Here is a 20,384-nt window from a genome sequence, read left to right as displayed (position 1 = left end):
TGAAGCTATCCTGGTCTACTGAATAAGTTCTAAGCCAGCCACAGCCACACAAAGAAACCATGCTTTTAAAAACAAAAAAGGTGGAGAGCAATAGCTGAAGACACCTAATGTTGCCCTTTGGCCTCCACATACATGTATATATGTACACACACACACACACACACCAGCTGTAGGGTGGGTGATCTCCCTGTCAACCTGCTAATGGCACAGCTCTCCTCATATCAGGGAGAGCTGAGCCACTGTGACAAAGAGAGCATATGACCTATGAAAGTCAAAATACGGACTTTCTGACCTTAGGGTAAGCAGGAAAAAATGGTCTATGTTCCCATCCCAGAAGCTGTAATGTGATCTTACATGACAGAAGAGACTGTCATGAAGCTCCTGAAGCATCCAAGACCCAACATCACAACTGCTCAGTAGGGAAAGGTGCTTGCTACTAAGCCTGGTGACTTAATTGAAATTCCCAAGTCCCACACGTTGAAAGGAGAGAAACTCCCTTAAGTTGTCCTCTGACTTGCACACATGTACATACACACACACACACACACACACACACACACACACACACACACACAATTACTAAGATGAAGAAGAAGAGGTGAGAATTTAACCCAGTGGCAGAGGGTTTGCCCTCATGCATACATGAGGCCCTAGATTCAATCCCCAATACTGAGGCAGAAAGGAAATAAGTGAAAAGGGGAGAGGGGGAGGGGTGTGCATAAGGATCAGAATCTAAGAGAGGAGCAGGGCTGAGAGGCTGAGACAGACATTTGATGGTGCTGCTCTTTCACTACAGGATGGAGCCAGACACTCAGCCAGCTTCTAAAGGCTACAAAACGCCAAGAAAGAGTCCCTCCCAGGGTCTCCAAAGAGAATGTGCCTTGGCCAACATCTTAACTTTAGGATTCCTCCTCTGCAAAAACAGAAATAGGAGCAGCAGGTATTGACTGAGACCACTAAACATACAAACTTGTCACCTCAGCGAGAGTCTTATGTGGGCCATTTCCAGTGTCCTCTGACCCCTGGCACACCATATGAGCGACCTTAGCCGTTTGTCCCATTTTCCAGGATAAATGTGTGCCAGAAAGCTGGGGACCGTCCCAAGGCAATGTGGGACAAACATGAATCTCACAGTATGGATCCAGGAAGGATGCCAGAGCTTTCTTGACTCCATACCAGGTGATGACGTGGAGGACCAGCCCACTTCTCTTCCCAAGGCCAAGGCTCTTCTGTTCCCCAGCTGTTTCTTCAAGTAGTCCCTTTCCAACCCCTGGCCCAACGCCAAGCCCATGGAACTTCAGCATCACCCTGCCCCCATCAGGAGGCCTGCTTTCTGTGCGGCTCAGGTAACCAGCCATCAATAACCTCTGGCCCTAAGGGAAAGCTACACAGCCTCCAAAAGTCTTCTGTCACATGTCTGTAGCCTGACAGGCAGGATCTCCAGCTGTTGCAATAAACCTCTCCTTCTACACACACGACTACAGAGAAACGCCCCAAAGCACATGACACCAGCATGCTAATGTGTTATTTCAACCTAAATCTCTAGAATCCAGACGCCGCAGTCTGTTCAGCCTTAGTGCCTGTGCATGGTCATGCATACGGATGCACAAGCGGATGTTTGCAAACAGCCCTGCATAGTCCAGAAGACAACCTTGGGTGCCACTGCTCAGGTATCATCCAGCTTTTTAAGACAGGATCTGTCACTGGCCTGACACTCACCAATAGACTACACTGGCTGGCCAGGGAGCTCCCATGCTATGCCTGTCTCTGTCTCCCTGGTGCTGGGATAACAAGTACACTACGCCTCACTATTTCCCTGGTTCTGGGGTTAAACTCAGATCCTCATACCTGCAAGGCAAGCACGGCACTGTCTGAGCTCTCGTCCCAGACCCCTTCTCAGCATCACTCCTACCCGAACCCAAGGCCACTCTGACCCTCACTACTAAGGTTTCTATTCTTACAGGTAGGAAAGTATTGCAAATTCCAATGATATAGAAGACTCCTCCTCAGGTGGCCAGCTGACACCCTTATATTGTCCCTTTCGGCATTAAGTCAGTACTGGGGTTCCCACTGTCCATATCTGAACCCTGAGGGTGGATTCTGGCACCTCCCTCTCATACACACGCACGTGCGCGCACATACATACATACATACACACACACACATTTAATGCAGTCTTCAAATATGCCTACCCATCCTCTCTTGCTCCCCAGCCATGATCCAACCTCTTGCCTGGATGACCATGAAGGGACACTTAACTGGTCTTCCAGATAGTTCTGTAGACCAGCTACTACACATTAGACCATGCAGTGCTCTTCATGGGGCTGATGAATGACTGCCAGTCTCGGATTCCCTTAACACGCCCAGCTCATTTCTCCAGCCTCTGAGTGCAGTCGCCACCTCTTTCTTGTCCCTGACCAGGTTCTTTATGCCCTGAGGCCTCTGACATTTCATTTGTATGTGACATCCCTCTGTCCTTTAACAACTCTAGGATCACAACTTCCAAACTGCTTCCTCTGACAGGCCAGTTTCACCTCCTGAACTTATTATCCAGAAAACTGTGTGCTTCTCCTTGTGACACCTGTGCAAGTGTCATTGAAGTTTTATTGTTTCCCCATAACCAAAAAATGAGCTCCCTCATGGAAGCTTGTCAATTGTACAACACAGGACCATAAAACAAAAGTTCTGTGGCCAGTGGAGAAGTCAGGAGGTGCATAAAGCCAGCAACAGAAGGCCCTCATGGAGATGACAAACCCTAGTGACCCAGCCTTGGACACGAGTTATACAGACTTAGAGACACCACCCTCTCTACTCTCAAGATTCACACACCTTCCTGAAGAGACCCCTCCAAGGTGTCACCCTGTCCTGCCTCAGTTGTCAGTCAGCTCAGGCTACTCCACCTATGTAAAGGTGCTCAAAAGCCTTCCTGCTCATTCTCCTCTCTACACTGTGCACTGCCTCCTCCAGAAAGGTCTAGCTCGTCCCTCGCCACACACTCCCGTGGGATCCGGAAGCCCTGAAAGCAGCACCTCGGAGGAACTCTCTTTCACTCCACATCAGCCTTACATTGTCACTACCTTGTCGTGTTCCCTGAAGTACAAGCTCTCAGAGATGTCAGGATAGTTGCAAAGTCAAAAGGACTAGTCAACCCCAGCAGTTCATAAAGTGCCCTACTCTGACTCTCACCCATGCACATGACCATGCAAGCATGTGCAGTCACTGGAGGATACAGGGGTGAAAGAAGAACCACACTGTCATCAAGCAGGTAACTTCAGGAAGTCACATTGCATTTTTTGGTCTTGATTCCTAAATTATAAAGGATAGTGTTAAAAGATTCAATGACCTTTCGAATTCCATGACATTGTACCCCTTCCAATTTACAATTTCCAAACTATGCCTAAGGCCCATAGCAGCAAACCTACACACAGCAACATATATATGCACACAGTCAATGAGCATGTATATGAAAGCCTAGAACTCTACCTAGATTCAGTCTATACTACTGGCTAATGATGTGTGTACACAGGCACATAACTGACACATGAATGCATGCACCTATGCAAATACACATTCATGCCCAAGTCTGGCTCTCCACTTGGAGTCAGGCCACCTCCTTTGCCAGAGAGGTACTCACAAATACACACACACACACAGAGATATACAATGCACATGTATACATATAGATATCTGCATGTGTGTACACATAGACATCTGTACACATATACATATATGCAGACACATGTGTGCATGTGCAATATATGTGCATACAAATATGTACACATATACATTTACACATACACACACTTACACACATATGTACATAGTGCCTGCATTCAAGTATGCATGCAAATATACATGCACAAAAACATACCTATACATGTATACGCATATATGTATACATATGCATGTACATGCACATGCATTCACATACACAGGCACATATACACTCTCTTCCCAAGAGATACAGGGCCCCAAGGAAGGGTTCTCCTTGAAGGAAGCTGGGCCTCCCCATCTTACATTACCACAGAGGCCCAAACTAGGGCATGGACTCGTTCCTCAAGCTCTGCGAATGAAGCAGCAGGCCCACCTGGCTGATTCATAATCAGCATAAAAAATTGATTAGCCCTTTCCAGATTAAACATTATTGTTTCAGTGGTGAACATAAATCAGCAAGACATGCAGAGCCCAAGGGCAGCATCAAGTAGACAGCTGGTAGGGAGAAACAATGATGGGGGGGGGCTCTTTTTGGAAGAGAGCATGCCCCTCCTGTACAACCACAGCTTGCAAGCACAGGACAGCCACTTCTCCACAAGAGCCTGACCACCTATCCTTGCACTTCCTAAGGCCTCTACTTGGCCATCAGCTGACTGGCTCTTGAGGTAACCACTCAAGGACACCCTGGTGCTGGAGGCAAGACGGCAGAACCAGGTGAGGCCAGAGCAAGGAGAAGAACCTCAGGGTGCTGCCTCAGTCTAGCCTCACCAGCCTATCAATGTGGCCTTGAAGCAGGCCCATCCCCTCTAAGGGGCAGCCTGTGTAACTAGAGTGGATCTAGAGTAACCGGCCAACGAAGCTTTTCTATCCAGCCCTGGCTCATTCACTGCTGTGTGATCCTTGGTCATCCAATGTCTCTACATTGAATGCACTTTGCACACCTTGGAACACTACAGTAGGCATCCCATACACATACCTTGCTGAGCTGCTCTGGGACTAAATGAAGCCACATGCTTGAAAATACCCAGTGTCCATTCCAGACTGAAGGAGCACTTAACAAACAATAGTAGTAGTAGCAACAGCAGGAATCCCTCATCCTCCTGCCCACTTTCCTCTTAGGAATCACAGGAAAGGCTACCCTGCCAGGGCCGCAACCTTTGTAAAAAACACAGAACTCCTCACGGGAAGCTGAAGACTGTTGGAGTTAAGAGCCAAGATTCTCCTCAAGCTCATGACTTGACGTCTCTGAACTGTTTACCCCTAGGCAAAATGGATGCCCCTCACAGGGCAGCCAAGAGAATTAAGCCACAAGGCACCAGCCCCACCCACTCCCTGGATCTGGCCCTTTCCCACTGCCCCTTTCACACAAACATCTTAACTATGGTCTTGGGAACTAGCAGCTCCCAGGGGAAGCCATGTGTAAGGAGGTTAGAAAGTTGGAGCATTAAAAACTGTGTCTGCATGCTCCGCTATGTTCATAGCAGCCTTATTTATAATAGCCAGAAGCTGGAAAGAACCCAGATGTCCCTCAACAGAGAAAAGGATACAGAAAATGTGGTACATTTACCCAATGGAGTACTAGTCAGCTATTAAAAAGAATGAATTTATGAAATTCCTAGGCAAATTAATGGACCTGGAGGGCATCATCCTGAGTAAGGTAACCCAATCACAAAAGAACTCACATGATATGTACTCACTGATAAGTGGATATTAGTCCAGAAACTTAGAATACCCAAGACACAAGATACAATTTGCAAAACACATGAAACTCAAGAAGAACGAAGACCAAAGTGTGGACACTTTGCCCCTTCTTACAACTGGGAACAAAACACCCATGGAAGGAGTTACAGAGACAAAGTTTGGAGCTGAGACGAAAGGATGGACCATCTAGAGACTTCCATATCCGGGGATCCATCCCGTAATCAGTCTCCAAACACTGACACCATTGCATACACCAGCAAGATTTTGCTGAAAGGACCCTGATATAGCTGTCTCTTGTGAGGCTATGGCGGGGCCTGCCAAACACAGAGGTAGATGCTCACAGTTAGCTATTGGATGGAACACAGGGGCCCCAATGGAGGAGCTAGAGAAAGTACCCAAGGAGCTAAAGGGGTCTGCAACCCTATAGGTGGAACAACAATATGAACTAACCAGTACCCCCGGAGTTCATGTCTCTAGCTGCATATGTATCAGAAGATGGCCTAGTCGGCCATCATTGGGAAGAGAGGCCCCTTGGTCTTGCAAACTTTATATGCCTCAGTACAGGGGAATGACAGGGCCAAGAAGTGGGAGTGGGTGGGTAGGGGAGTGAGTGGGGCGGGTCTGGGGGACTTTTGGGATAGCATTTGAAATGTAAATGAAGAAAATACCTAATTAAAAAAATAAATTTGAAAAAACAAAAAACAAAAACAAAAACAAAAAACTGTGTCTGCCCTTGCTCTGGGTGTGTGGCACCATGTCCCAGTCACTCCATAGGACGAAGTCTCCTCTGCCCACAACGGCAGCTGGTTTAAGAGCATGGAGTCATAAGAATTCCCCTCTCTTCCCTTAGCACATGGCCACTTTCCACAGCACAACCCCTGGGCTATTCACAAAATTCTCTTGAAGGCTTGTCCTGGAGCCCCCTTTTAGGAAAGCCCTCTAAGATGAACATCCACCATGCCGCCAGCACTTGGTCCATGCTGGCAGCTATGTTCACTGGCAGACTGGCAGAGCTAAAACCCCACCTCCAACCATCTATTCTTTCTTTCTTTTTTTTTTCCCTTTGGTTTTTTTGAGACAGGGTTTTTCTGTGTAGGCCTGGATGTCCTGGAACTCACTCTGTAGACCAGGCTGGCCTCGAACTCAGAAATCTACCTGCCTCTGCCTCCCAAGTGCTAGGCTTAAAGGTGTGTGCCACCAGTGCCCAGCTCAGCCATCTATTCTTAAACCATCACCACCACCAAAGCCATTTGTGGCTCATGAGGAGAGAATCGCCAGCACTGGGGTACCCCCCAGCAGCCTGCAGGACCATCCCCCTTCTAGCTATGGAGGCAAGCGAGGCTATAGGCTCTGTTCTGAGAGGACATGAGGATGCTCCAGTCCCTCGGACAGTTCTGGGGGCTCAGGGACAGCTGTCAGAATGACCATAACATCTGTCCTCTACCAGCTGGTGACACTCACACTCTGAGATCTAGGGGCTGGCAGGAGGAAATGAACACCAACCTTGCCCCACTCCACAGAGCCTCCCATATGGCACAGGTCCTTTCTAGAAGTCTCGCTACGTTGGCTCTCTGCCAAAAAACATCTTCCAATCAGTCATTCATGCCTGGTCAACAACTCACACTCAACCTCTCTTCTCTCTCTGCTTCTTCCTTCCTCTTCCGCCTTCCCTCTTTCCTGCCCCCCTCCCCCTATCTGATTTAATTTTTAGTTATGGCTATAGCCTCTACTAACATCTCAGGTCTCCGATTCTTTAACCAGGAAGTATGAATGTGAGGATAACACTTTAACAGGATCTAGACTGACCTAGGACACAAATCTGGGTGTGTCTGGTTGAGTGTTTGGGCTGAGTTAATTGAGGTAAAAAGGTTCACCCTAACTGGGCAGCACCTTTACAAGGGATGCCGGCTGCCTCGCACTCCTGTTGCCATGGCTTCCGTCATGGCTGCCTACACGCGTGAGCTGTGAGCCAAATGAACCTTTCCTTCCTTAAGCTGCTCCTGTCAGAGCTACCAAAAGGTAAGGAATACAGAGAACACTCCTGAACCCCGTATGAACTCGGCTAGGCCAAGTTAAGAGACCTGATCTGTAATGTTACAAAACAAAACAACAGGGTGGACCCGTTCTCTTCTGGAGCAAAGCTGAGACTGCAAGGCCGGGGGCAGCTGGTCATGGAGAAAACTGTATGACCTGCAGAGGAGAGGTGAGAGGAGAGGGGAGAGTTCAGAAGACTGCACCAAAGCCCACCTCAGCCCCTCTCCAGGTTTATGCCCTGGAACGTCATCATGTAAGTTAAGACTCTTGCACTGCAATTGGCTAAATTAAATGAGGTCATACTGTAGCAAGGTGGGCATGACAAGCATCCTTATAAAAAGGCCAAGTGACACAGCTAAGAGGCTCAGGCCATGCAACTTCAAACCAACACCAGGGACTGGCAGCAGCTGGCAGGAGCTGGATGAGAAAGGGCAGACCCTCCCCAAATCCTGCAAATGGGGGGCAGGTGGCTCAGGACCTCTAGCCTCTGGAACCAGGAGAGAGTGAGTCTAACTTTTCAAGGCCCCTGCCTGAGCAGACAGTTACTAAAGCTCTTGCAAAACAACAGAGTTGTCTTGTCTCAGACCAGGCTCTGCAGTGAGAGCAGGAGGTGAAGGCCTGAGATCACCCAGGACAGATGCCAAGCCCTAAACACAGGATTCTGCGACCTCAAGGGATGGGTGGATGAAAATATCCTTTCTTCAAAGTCCACAAGAGACCACAAGGTCTCAAGGGAAGAGTGGAGGCTTCTTACCCTTGGGGTCCAGCCTGATTGCTCAAGACCAGACTCCCATGAGACACTAAACTTTCACCCTAGGCCATTACAGTCCAGGAGGAAGAACATGAGAGTAGGAACACATGTGTTTGACTCTCCTTTCTACCACCCAGATATTCCACTCCAGGCCAGCTTCCTCACTTAGGATATGCAGGGTTGAACCAGAAGGTTTCTAAACCCTTGTGTTGGTTTGAAAGAAAATGGCCCCCATAGGCTCATAGGGAGTGGCACTATTAGGTGTGACCTTGTTGGAGGAAATATGTCACTGGGGATGGGCTTTGAGGTTTCAGAAGCTCAGGCCAGGTCTAGTGGCTCACCTTCTGCCTGCCCTATCTATCTGAATGTAGAACTCTCAACTACCTCTCCAGTACCATGTCTGCCTGCACGCCACCATGCCTCCTGCTATGATGATAATGAACTAAACCTCTGAACTGTAAGCCAGCCTCCGATTAAATGTTTTCCTTTATAAGAGTTGGTCATGTTGTCTCTTCATAACGATAGAAACCCAAACTAACACAACCTTTACGACCCGTCAGCCAAGGTTCTTATGGGTTGCTTCTGCCTAGCACACTTGCTTATGGACAAGCAGGGTGAAAGAAAAGAGCTGTTGGTCACAGCCCAGGAAGACCCGGGAACCAGGGGCTTCCTGCACACGCTCTGAGGGCTCAATGCCTCAGAAGCACAGCCAACAGTTCCTGGCATTTACTCTGCAGCAAGCCCTGTGCTCCAGATGGGTACATCCTTTTTTTTTTTTTTTTAATTCACAAGTACTAATTGTGTATAGTTATGAGGGTACAGAGATGACATTTTGATACACACATACAACAGGTAATGCTCAAATCAGAACAGTCAGTGTGTCCATCACCTGGAATAGTCATTGTTTCTGTAGGATGAGAACATTTTAAACCCTCTCTTTTATTCTGAAATATATGGTATGATACTGCAGACAGTATTCATTCTCCCAGGGAACACTGTGGCTTTTCCTCCTATCAAGCTGTAACTCCATACCCTCTAGCCAACCTCTCCAGATCTTGCCTCCTTCCTACCCTTCTCAGTCCCTGGTGATATTCTGCTGACTACTTTTAGATGATGAACTTCTTAAGCTTCCACATATGAAAGAAAACATGCCAGCACTTGCCCCTCAATGTCTGGCTCATCTCACCTAACACAGTGATCTCAAAATGACATGTTGCTGTGAATAAAGTTTCATTCTTTCTTCTTACTACATAATCTTCTCACATGCAGATACACAACACTTGCTTTTGGGCATTTAGATAATACCTATCCTATCTTAGCTACCATGAATACTACATGACATTACAGATGTCTCTTTGCATGATGAATACTTTAGAGTTAATACTACTGACTACTGAACCTTAAGGTAGTCTGATCCAAGCTTCCTGACAAACCTCCACACGGTTTCCACAGCAGATCAGAAAGTGCAAGAGGGGCAGGGAGTGGTGGTGCACACCAATAATCCCAGAATTTGGGAGAACCAGGAAATCTAATCTACATAGCTCGTTCCAGGCAAACCAGGGATACCCAGCAAGATCCTATCTCAAAAGGAAAAAGAAGAAAAAAAAAGTATGGAAAATTCTCAGTTCAGTTCCCTATATTTTTGTCTTTTTGCTAAGGGCCATGTAGTAAGTTCTGGTTTCTTTAAAAACTCAGCTGTGTTATGTGAATATGTTTTTGTTTTAATCCCAAGTGTGGGATATGAGGCTGCTTCAGAGCAGGTGATTATGATTCACCTGGTGCACTAGCAGGGGCGTGATTTTCTCCAGCTACATAGAGTTTCGTTCTGGGGACTCTGGAGAGCCCCAAGAGGACCTGTGCAGGCTGCTGCTCCCCTTGCTGCTCCTGGTTATTATCGTTGTGGTTTGACAAGACGTTGAAGATATCCTGGCAATGAAGAATGGACTTGCCCCAAAGACCCCAATGCCCCTAGTCAGCAGGAAGTAGCCTAAAAAGGTCTCTGTCCCCTTTCCATGATAACCTTCATCCTCTTTTACATAGTGTGAGGGGTTGGAAGGGATGAGGATGGAATGAGGGTTGGAAGGGAGGCAGAGGTATAAGAACCAAATAAAATAGCTTAAAAAATACGCCAACAAAGCACATTCAATTGCTGTGAGATATCTCATTTTCAGGAGGCTGGCTGTGAAGAAGTTGAAGGTTGAAACAGAGTTTTTGCTATCTATCCCAGGCTACTCACTACGTGTCTCAGGTTAGACTCCAACCTGCAGGAATCCCCTTGTCTCAGCCTTCTGCTGGGCTTACAGGTGTGCACCTCCACTCTCAGTGCACATGACTTGAAAGTGCCTTTCCCTAATGAGCAATATTGAGTGTTTTCCTCAAATTCTTATTAGCCACATATATGTCTTCTTTTGAGAACATCTACCTGTTTCTTGTTGGTTTTTATCTTTGTTGTTTTGAGATAGCAACTCACTGGTTGGCCTAGAACTCACTCTGTAGACCAGGCTGGCCTGAAACTCATAGAGATCCTCCTGCCTCTGCCTCCCTAGTGCTGGGACTGAGGGAATATGCCATCACACTTAACTCTTGGTAAATCATATTTTTCTATTGAAGTGGGAGTAGGAATTTTTTGTTCTGTTTCTGACAAACCATAGATATTATTCCTTTGCTGAAGAGACAGCTTGCAGATACTTTCTTCCACTCTGCAGGTGGTCTCTTCAATCTGCTGACTGTTTTCTATGTAGACGCTTTCTTGTTCTGTTTAGTTCTGTTCCTGTCTATGTTTCTGAGGGTTACCTAAGACATCACTGCCCAGGCAAGGGTTCTGAGGCATTTCAATATGGCGTATATCTTTCAGTCCTTACCACGGCCTTATTAATACACAGGTTCTTTGATCACCCCTGACTACAGACAAGGAAACCAAGGCCCCAAAGATCTTACCCAGGATAGCACAGAGCACCTGGGGCTCAAGCAGGACTCCAATTCCAAGTCAGACAGAGTCTCCACTCACCCGACACTCCTCTGCTAGGTGGTTTTGGATAGTGCCTTGAGGGAACCCCTGAGACCATAAGCCAGCGTAGAGAAGACCAGATGACCAGGCAAAGCACAGGAACCTCCCTGGGGAGCCAGTGAAGGCTTCAAGAAAACAGAAGCAAATTCTAGAATAACATTAAAGAACATTTATTAAAACCTACTATATACCAAGTCTAAGTTGGGCACCATAGAAGACTCAGTACTGGAAAGTAATAAACTACAAGTCCTAAAAAGGGCCGCTGATCCTGACTGGGGGACCTGAGGAAGCCACAGAAGGAAGCTTCATAGGAAAGCTGTACATCAGGACCCCATGTGGGATGGGGCTACCCGCTAAAAGGCAGGTGGTGATGGTTAGACACAGCAGTTCAAACAATGAGAACAAGCCCAATGAGCACACGGGGGTTGCAGGGAGGGGTTGAGGGAAGGGATGGGAATGAGAACAGAATGAAACAGGACACATGCAGGAGACAGCTCAGCAGCTAAAAGCACTCGCTACTCTTACAGAGGACCCAGGTTCAGTTCCCAAAACCCATAGAGTGGCTCTCAACCATCTGTATGCCAATTCCAGGGGATCTGACTCCTGCCTCTGACCACTGTGGGCCTAGGCATGCACATGGTGCATATATATGCACGTAGATAAAAGATTCATACACAGAGAAAAGACAGAGGAGCCCTCGAGCAGCCCAGAAGGACAGGCTGTAAGACAGAGAAACGGTTCCCACAGCTCTTGCTCTTTCCACCATGGGGCTCTCTTCACAGACAGGAGAGCCACCTGAGTCAGGCATAGTGGTACATGCCTTAAATCCCAGCCCTTGGAGACAGAGGAGGTGGATTTCTATGAGTTCGAGGCTGGCCTGGTTTACAGGGTGAAACCCAAAACACCCAGAACTACATAGAGAGACCCTGTCTCAAGAAGAAAAGAAAGGACAAAAAAGTTACAATCAACAGAGGGAAGGTGCCGGGAGGCAAGACTGAGCGGTGGGGGAGAGGGGGCCAGGCTGAGCCAGGGCAGAGCTAGAAAACGGCCGGAGCAGAGACTCAGCAGACAACAAGAGGATCAGATTAAGAAGGACGGGGCTAGGGTTGGGGACATCAAAAAAAGGACTATCCAGGCTGTGTGGCCACTACTCGCCTGCCTCTCCTCCAGTGACTAATGGCAGGCCATCCATTGTGGCTGACATTAATGCTTCCCGCCATCCGTCTCCTACTCATTAAATTACCATTTTATGGCCAAAATCTTTCTCTCTCATAATTGATAAAAATCTCCTTTTGATGTTTGGCATTATTGAGGAAAAATGTTTTTTATTCTTCATTATGTTTTTAATATAAATGTATTTTTTTTTTTTATTGAGATCTGCTGGGAAGGCAGGATGAGGACAAGCCAGGAGGAGGGTAATGCTCCCTTCCCCCTCCCCCTGCTTCTTCATCCCAGCTGCATGGCTACCAGATCCTTCTGTTCCATTCCCAGAACACTCACTTGGTGGCCTTCTTAGCGACAATCTGGGAGACAAGATGGGTGCCAGGACAAACAAAGGTGGCATTCAGGCCAGGAGAAGCAGGTCAAAGGACAGCTGAGCCGAACAATGAGATCCTATAGATGACTGCAGGCCAGTGAGGCAGGCTGACCTCAGCAGGCCCGGCCAGAGTATGAACACCAGGGACCAGGAACCAGGGAGCAAGCACCCCCTCCCCACCCCCCAGGGAGAAGGGCTAACACAATTTCTGCACAGGGGGAGCTCAAGAAATACCATGCCTAACAGGAGGTCAGAGAGTACAGTGCTCTAACAGTCCGCCTGAGCTCACCTTCCCAGTCTACAGAAAAAGAAACAGGAAATAGACCGAGGCCACAAAACTACTATTGTATTGATTCAATGCAAACATCAAGGGTCACGTGAAGGTCCCCTCAAGGGCCACATGGAGAACTGAGGTGGTTCGTCTGTGCTCCGTCCTGCCTAGGTCACTGCGCTCAGATACTGGAGTAAATGTTACTATACATGGATTTTCCGTTTCTTTTCTTTTTTTTTTTTTTTGCCTGGGGACTGACGTCAGAGCCAGAGCCTTGAGAAAGCTAGGCAAGCACTCTTCCACTGAGCTACACAGGAAATCCAAAACCCAGCCCCTGGGTTGTAAGACATTGCCTCACCATGTAGACCAGGCTGGCCTCCAACTCTCAATGCTCCTGTCTCCACCTCCACAGTACTGGGACTACAGACCTTCGCATCCAATTTATTAGTAAAACAGGTTGCCCTCCATATGTGAGTGGGCCTCATGCGATCAGATGATATCCCTGAAGCAAGAGGGGATCCTGCCAGCAGATGGCCTTCACGGTTGAACCTGAACTACACTACTGGTTCTTACTAGGATTCTGGCATGACCGCTCTGCCAGTTTTGGACTTGTCAGCCTAGACAATCACATAATCCAGGTTTTAAACAAATCTATCTTTCTACATATCTATAAACATGCATACATCCGAGATACAATACAATCATGTCTCATTTCTTCAGTGTCTTCTGAATAACCCAGAATAACATAGGAATGAAACTGTTCCCAGCCCTAGTGAAGAGGCAAGAGCCCAAGGGAAAAGCTGCCTGCAGGGGACACTTCACCAAGATTTCCGTGAGCCAGCAGCACTTCTGTGCTCCCTGCCCAGACTATCGCTTCACCTACCTCTCCTTCCTTCCTGTCTTTGTTCTGGTGGGTCCTTGTACCCCACAGTGTTGTCTTTCTGGCCAGGACCACCATGTTGAATAAGCAGCTGACATCTTTAGGGCAGGAGTTTCCTATCTTTTCTGAACTTTTGATTCAACCCAGAACAAAACATGACCAATCATCCTCCACGTGCCCCTGTGAGCTCATACAAAAATGAATGTATGTACCTGGTATACAACAGCACCCCTATATCTCTTCTGAATCTCCACAGAAATTCCAGCCTCATGTTCCACGGAGAACACTAAGTCCCTATAACATATAGCACTCATGAAAACACATTGCATCCATCCCTAGCAACTATTAACAACAAAATAAAGTCAATTCTATATCCCTGCACCCCTGGTAGGGGAGTTCAATGACAAAAGACAGACATAAACATGTTTCAGAGGTCACAAACCAAGCAAGGGCTTCCCTTAAGAAAGGCTGGTGTTTCTAGACTCAACTGTAGCCAGTGACGTCATTCTCTTTAACTTCTCCTAAAATTTTAGGGGTGAAGGAGCCTCTGTCCATGGTTTCCATTTTGCTTGCTCTGTTTTCTTTTCCTTTATTTCAGTATAGCCTCACTCACATATCGCAGGCTGGCCTCAAACTCATGATCCCAGCATCTCGAGAACTACGATATGGATGTCCATACCGTGTCTACGTGCTTGGATCATCTGTAAACATGTTACATCCTGACTCGCTTGTGTCCGTGGAGAGACATGCCTATGCAGGAGTGTGTCTGCAATTAAAGACGGCAGTGCCAGTGTAGCTGACAAAGATGGCAGTGCCAGTGTAGCTGATAATCATTATGATCACTTCCTGGGCGCCACTAACCCTGAACTCTGCTTACTTTACTTGCCCACTTATAAAAAATAACCACATCTGCTGGACATGAGGGCGCATGCCTTTAATCCCAGCACTTGGGAAGGGGAGGAAGGCAGATCTCTGTGAGTACAAGGCCAGCCTGGACTACAGAGTGAGTTCCAGCACAGCCAGGGCTACACGGAGAAACCCTGTCTTGAGAAATAAAAAACAAACAACAAGGTAACCACATCTCTGCATCACTGAGACAACCAGGCTCAGCGTATCCTGCCTTTCTTTCTCCCTTATCTCTAGGTCAGTCTCTTCAGCGTCCCCTGCTCAGTCTCCTCTCCAGTTCATCCATGCCCTCAGACTCACATCCTGAAAAGAACATTGCAGGCCTTTCAGAACGTGGCCTCAGCTCCTAAACACTACAGTCTAGTCAACAAAGCTCAGCCACCTCCCAGCTTCTGCCTCCCCTACCACTACACCTTGGCTGAGCCCACATCACCCCCAGTGTGCCCTTCCTCCCATCTGTAACTTTGCTAATCCCGCTCATCTTTGAAGAACCTGGGTCACATGCCACACGCTTCAGAAAGTCTCCATTTGCTTGAATGAGATCCCTCTCTCTCCTGCAAACCCGTTGGACCCTCGTGTAACCGGGCATTACCTTGATCAACCTATCTCACACGATGGGGTCTGGAGTGAGGTCAAACCATAATTGGCCACATCAGGGTCTAAAACCTGCTCCTGTTCCCACATATGCCAGCTGTTTCTACAAGCAAGAAAAAGAAGGAAGAGGAAGATCAGGTGCTGAGCCTCCAAATCACAGGCTGTTATAACTGGAGGAGGCTCACACTTCTTCATAGGACTCATGCATGAGACCAAAGACTGAGAGCGGGTGGGGTGGGGGCAGAATGCTTGTTTAATGATCAGGAAGCAAAGAGAGATGAGGCTAACAAATCCCATCAAGGGTCCCTGTGATGGTCAGTCTTGGCAATCAATGTAATAATGGTTATCAGAACTGCCACAGAAATTAACCTGCTCCCAGTGTCTATAAATAATTCTCTATATTGGGTTAGTTGAGGTAAGCAGACACACCTTAAAAGCGTGTGGCAGGCTAGGGTCCCATACTGAATAAAAGGAGACAGAGCTAATCAGTGGTGTTCATTGTCCTCTACCTCCTGGTGACAGGTGCATTGTGACAGCCTCGGACATGCCGCCACACTTTACCTTCACAACGAGAACCAAATAAACGCCTCCTTTCCTAAGTTACTTCTTCTCACATATTTACCACATCAACAAGAAGAGTAACTATTACAGTTCTAGGTGGCCTAACTCCTCCCAGTAGGTCCTTTCTACTACAGGTGGATGGCCTGACTCCAAAGCTAGGGCCTTTTAAAACACAGATCTTTAGAGGACAGTTACTCAAACTTCAGCAACAGTCAACTGACTCATGACTCGGGCCTGTACCTGCCCCAATTGTGGTGGATATCAGTCTGGTCTCCTTGGACCATGCCCAAGAATAAAAAGAGCCTGAATCTCATCCTTCAGGGTACCCCTTGTGAGGAAAGGGCCAGGGCTCCAACACATATCCCTGACTTGTAAACTCAGGTGCCACCTGCTGACCAAACGAGATACTGCATTTGGACCTGTGGCCCTAAGAGTAGTCAGGAGAACAGCTGAGATACTCAACTCAGTCCAGACCAAGGTCACTTCTGAGACAGGAGAAAATGTCCCTGTCACTTTAAGCCCCACCAGCTCTTGGGCCTTCTCCTATTATTTTCTGCTGCCTTTCACTTAGCTTAGTGGCCCCCAGAACTCTTCTGAGCCAGTCCCTATGCACAGATGAAGACCTTCAGTGACCTTTTTCTCTGTACCGTGGTACCACCTGATGTCCAGGGGTAGGACCTCACCTGGAACCAAGTGTTATCAGGGGGCAAAGAACACAGCAATGATGTTGTCTCTGTCTTATATCCCATCCCTATAGTGGGGACACCCTCTCAGGCCAGCCTCAACAACCTGGAACAGGAAAAGGTTTGAATACACAAAAGACTCTCAGGGACTCTGTGGATGGGAAGGGTCCTAAAGAAACATATGAACCAAGCCTTCGGGACCAAAGCAGTATGCTAAGCTACAGCTCCTGCCTACGCCTGCCTGTAGTTTTTGAACTCAGGATGACCTTAAAGCCTGGCCAAGGACAAGAGAGCTAAGGAAACGGTGAATGCTGAATGTTCAGCTTCTTCTAGCTACATCCTGGGACCGGGGATGGAGCCCGCTGCTGCAGGGGTCCTACAGCCAGAGAGAGCAGGAATTTGTACAGTTCATCAACACTGTCCTTAAAGAGAGAGTTCTTCCCAAGCAGTTCATGGGAGGGGCTGGAAGAGGAGGGGGTGCAGAGTGAGTGACTTCCTCCGCCCTCACAGCCCCATACTCACCTACCCAGCCTCCCACACAGCCCCTTTCCCCTCCCCTCCGCCCACAGATGACAGAGCATGTCCCTAGAGGACAAACACCACTTTCATGGGGGGGGGGGAGACTCTGATTGGGTACCTATGGAGCCTGTGGTAAGAAACCAGAGGCTTCTAAGCTCCCCAGGAGTGAGGGACAGCCCATGTTCTAGTTTCATCTAGAACCCAGATGAGAGCATCACTATCTCGGGAGGACGACAGACAAACAGAGGCAGTGGTCACACAGCCATTAGGCTTAGTCCTACAAAGCTGGAGGAGACTGGAGAAGACACCACGAATCTTTAGGAGACATCTTCCAACCCCAAACACCCTGCAGCCAGCTGGGGGGCCCACCATGACTGAAGACACTCTGACTTTTCACCTCCCTCTGCCCTGGCCTGGTCTAGAAGAAGGCAGTGAACTGCTCTTGCCCCACTCCTTACTCCGAAGCTTCTAAGAGTTAATCTTCTCCCCCCCCACCCCCCACCCTCACATCTTCCCCTGCTGAGTTGCCACATGCCAGTAATGATGTGCTCAGCACTGTTATTACAGTGACTTATTTCGTTTTAGCTTGGGAAGGGGGATGAATCTCACACTGCTGGAAGCCAGAGGCCAACAGTCTCAGCAAGAAGCAAAGGCATGCTGGCTAGCACCAAGGCCAGCCCCGTGGTTCCTCTATCCGAGTCCTGCTCCCCCTGGCCTCCAGCCCTAAGTCAATCTGCCTCTCACTCCTTCTCCCTCTGGATGAAATGTTCCTCAGAGCAAGGCAGCTGGAGGCATCTGTGACTGCCCAGGGCCCCACATGGTCAGATCACGAGCCTCTCTGCAGGCCAAGTCATTGCCGGTACACAAGATCTCTTTAGCTGGCTGCTGGCTGCTTACTACCAGCTCCACAAGTCAGTTAAAAAACAAAAACAAAAAACAAAAACAACCCAAAACCTGGGAAAGGTCATTTTACCTATTAAACACTGATTCCTAGTATACACCTTACTATTCAGGTGCTGCAGGTCCAGCGGAAATGGACTGTCATGGTCTTCATCCCTAAAGGTTTTCTGATTTGCAATAGAATGGCCTGATGCCAATCAAGCGACAATGCAACCCTTGGAGGGGGCTGAGTTGTGTGGGCCTGATTCAGTCTAGGGTGGTCAAGGACTTCCCAGGGCGGCTACAGAGGATATGGGATAACAGCACCAAGCTCTCTGCCTGGCATCTGCTAGATGGATGGACAGATGGACAACTGGCCTAGCATCATCACCTGGCAGACAGGGACTATAGTAAAAAAGCAAGCCAGGCAGAACAGACACCAAGACCACAGGCTGTGACGGCTAGGAGTGCACAGTGAGAGCGGATGGGCAGAGCCTATAATCTTCCTGCCATGTACGGTGGACACTGTGGTCTTCCTCATTTTACAGAAAAGGAGAGGTGACAAGCGCTAGGTCCAAGTCTGTGCCTCCAGAGCCCTAACTCAGGTTACCAGGACACTCAATCCCCGCCCACCCCCCATGCTGCAGCAGTCATGAAACAGGTGGGTGGTAGAGACCAGGTGGGATGTGCAGTTGTGCCTCAAAAGACTTATTAAGGGTTTTATTTTATTCTTTGTGTGTGTGTGTGTGTGTGTGTGTGTGTGTGTGTGTGTGTGCTGTCCTGGAACTCACTAGGTAGACCAGGCTGGCCTCAAAACTCACAAAGATCCATCTGCCTCCATTTCCTAAGAGCTGGGATTAAAGGCCTTGACACCATGCCCAGCAGGAGTCGCCAGAGGCAGTCAACAAAAGAATACAGCACCTTGCACCTTGGGTGGCAGCTAAGAGTAAACTTCCCATTTCTGGGAGATCAAGCAGGCTCCATGAGGGTCTACCAGAGCCTTCCAGAGAAGCCAGTGCAGCGCACTGGATGGTGTGCTGACGTCATCCTACGCGCAGAGTGCTGCCCTCCATCCCTCAGCTGTAAAATGGAGTCAGTGAAAGTTCTCACCTCACACTGTGAGGACCAACTGTGACAGTGTAGCACACAATAGTTATCAGCATGCGGTAACCCCCAGGGGCTGACAGACAGAATTAGATTGAAGTGTCTGGATCCTCCTAGGTTACCAGCCAACACTGTTGAATACAGACATCTCTTAGTTCAGCTAGTGACGGCCTCTGAAGCTCCTTCCAGCTTCTGGTTCAGCACCGAATGCTGCTGAGACATGTGATTCTGCATCAGTGATGGATCCTAGGCCCAGGCCGCCAGAACTCCACTGGAGCCTTCTGTAAAGGCTCACTTTCCGATCTGGTCCCTCCCTGCTCCAGAATAACAAGGTACCTCCTTGCCCAGGTCTTCTCGGATGACCTGCCGGACCTCTTGCATGCTGCTCTGTGGGGCTTGACTGTGCAACACCTTCAGTGTGCTGGTGTACTCTTCTGGCAGCAGGTAGTCCAGCGCCCCCAGGTGCTGGCCCACCTTGATGAAAGTGCCCCGGTTGGCACAGCAGAGCTCAAAGAGACGCCTGGCAGAGCGGAGGTGCACCTGCAGGTGACAGACAAGCAAGAGGAGTGAGTGCAGTCTGTTCCCTGAGTGGCATTCCATTCTCCTGCCTCTCTGTTCAATCACCTTTGGTTACTCCCCAGTGTCCTGGGCAGCAGGTACACACCACACACACACACACACACACACACACACACACACACACACACCACATACACAACACACACACACACACACACACACACACACACCACACATACACACACCACACACACTCACACACACACACACACACACACACACACACAAATACAAACACATGTACGTATACACACATACACACATAAGACACACACACACACATATACACACACATACACACACACCCTCTCTTTTCATCTTTTACTTTAACGTTTTCCTTGTCCTCAGTGCAGTCAGCTCTAATCTCACACTGAGCCCAGCCTCTGCACACAGCCTGGAGCTTCCAGTCTCCTCCCATTCCATCAAAGCTTAACTGGTTGGAGCATCACTCCCCACAAATGAGTATTCACAGCTATTAACCAAGACTAATATACTGACTCATTCAAGGGTATACTGAGCTATCACTTTTGCCACCTACTCCTCGACCATCCAACACTTCAAGTTTGTTTGCAACTCTACCACTGACAGGATGATAACAGTAATAACAGTAAATAATAATAATAGCTATTCATATGCATCACTTTTTTTTAATCCTCAAAGTAGT

General features: G+C 48.2%; 1 protein-coding gene across 20 annotated transcripts in view; it reads right to left on the bottom strand.

Moving 5' to 3' along the window:
- Positions 1 to 20,384, bottom strand: part of Adck1 (aarF domain containing kinase 1) — a 101,233-nt gene that overhangs the window by 40,073 nt on the left and 40,776 nt on the right. For 13 of the 20 annotated variants that reach the window (NM_001277296.1, NM_001277297.1, NM_001361600.1 and 10 more), the window contains one exon: positions 19,478 to 19,681. The exons of 5 other annotated variants lie outside the window; for them this stretch is intronic. In NM_001277296.1, coding sequence (NP_001264225.1) covers positions 19,478 to 19,681 — 204 coding nt within the window. Of the gene's footprint in view, positions 1 to 11,207; positions 11,356 to 19,147; positions 19,682 to 20,384 lie in introns of those variants that run through there. 2 more of the 20 variants (XM_006516248.4, XM_030246940.1) reach the window with 2 other exon arrangements.

Source organism: Mus musculus, chromosome 12, assembly GCF_000001635.26.
Source record: "Mus musculus strain C57BL/6J chromosome 12, GRCm38.p6 C57BL/6J".
NCBI classification, from domain to species: domain Eukaryota; kingdom Metazoa; phylum Chordata; class Mammalia; order Rodentia; family Muridae; genus Mus; species Mus musculus.
The sequence above is the reverse complement of the archived record's forward strand: the minus strand, read 5'-3'. Positions and strand labels throughout refer to the sequence as shown.